Source organism: Poecilia latipinna, unplaced genomic scaffold, assembly GCF_001443285.1.
Source record: "Poecilia latipinna isolate Pla-1442-1.1 unplaced genomic scaffold, P_latipinna-1.0 Scaffold221, whole genome shotgun sequence".
NCBI lineage: Eukaryota > Metazoa > Chordata > Actinopteri > Cyprinodontiformes > Poeciliidae > Poecilia > Poecilia latipinna.
In genome coordinates, this window is record NW_015112837.1 from 73,054 (window position 1) to 74,165 (window position 1,112).

The 1,112-nt window shown below is 35.8% G+C and overlaps 1 protein-coding gene across 1 annotated transcript in view; it reads right to left on the reverse strand.

Moving 5' to 3' along the window:
- Positions 1-474: 474 nt before the first annotated feature.
- npffl (neuropeptide FF-amide peptide precursor like) overlaps positions 475-1,112 on the reverse strand; it is a 5,820-nt gene continuing 5,182 nt past the window's right edge. The window contains exon 3 of the mRNA XM_015031850.1: positions 475-906. Within this exon, the coding sequence (XP_014887336.1) occupies positions 786-906 (121 nt within the window). The 3' untranslated portion in view covers positions 475-785. The remainder of the gene's footprint in view (positions 907-1,112) is intronic.

Sequence of the window (1,112 nt, forward strand, 5' to 3'; positions counted from 1 at the left end):
TTCTCCAGGTGCTTGTAAATCCAACACAGACAACAGCCGTCGGTGTGGCTGAGCACAGAGGCTTCACGTTAAAGGGACGGATGCTGAATAAGACTGTTTCCACCCTCTTCACAATAAATCTGTTAAACTGTTATCTAATTGCTCTGAAGTGATTAAACGTATAGTAATGTAGATACAGTACCTTGTTGCATTTATCTCCCATGCACTTTAAAGGCTAAATTCTGCAGTCAGAATAATAAGATATAAAACAGATTGCTTTATGTAGGTTGACACAAATATACCTCAGAGGCTAAAGGTTTAGTAAGTTGTAAGCAGAACGTGCTGAGATGATTTCAGGATCAATGCATTCACTGCTTTGAACGCACTCAATACCCCATCGACATGTACAGCTTATTGCTAAATGATTCACTTGCTGTTGAGTTTGTCAAATCTACATACATCCTGAAGGGTGCGCCTTTATTACATTTCACACAGTTTTCTAGTTCAAAGCTGTTTTATTTGACAAATTACAACAAACTCATTTAGTGTTTAATCCCAATCCTCTCAGTAGATACAAAAACACCAGTTAACATATTTTTTGTACGCTAGAAGTTAAAGGAAAAAAAGCTAATTTTATCCTTAATATAAATTTAAGTATAACAGCAGGTCATGTGGTTGACTACAGTATTCATCAGAAAGGGAAAAAAAAATGCTAATACTGCTCAGATTTTATTCATCTTAATTTAGTCTGCAGACGTCTGCTCAGCCTTGTTCCAGAACAGTGACATGTGGGTCCGGCTGCCAGATTACTTCTTCCCAAACCTCTGGGGCACAGCCATGCTCCAGATCTGACCAGGGGCGGCCTCCCAGTCCCGGGGCTGGATCTGATCCTCCAACACGACCTGCCCGTTGGAGCTGCGGCCAAACCTGATCAGCAACAATTAGATTTAAAAAAATTATAATTAAGGTTATGTACTGTGGGATTCTTACGTTTGTTTTCTTTTTTTGCAAGTAAAATATGATGTATAAGTCATTGCGTATATATATATATATATATATATATATATATATATATATATATATATATATATATATATATATATATATATATATATATATATATATATATATAT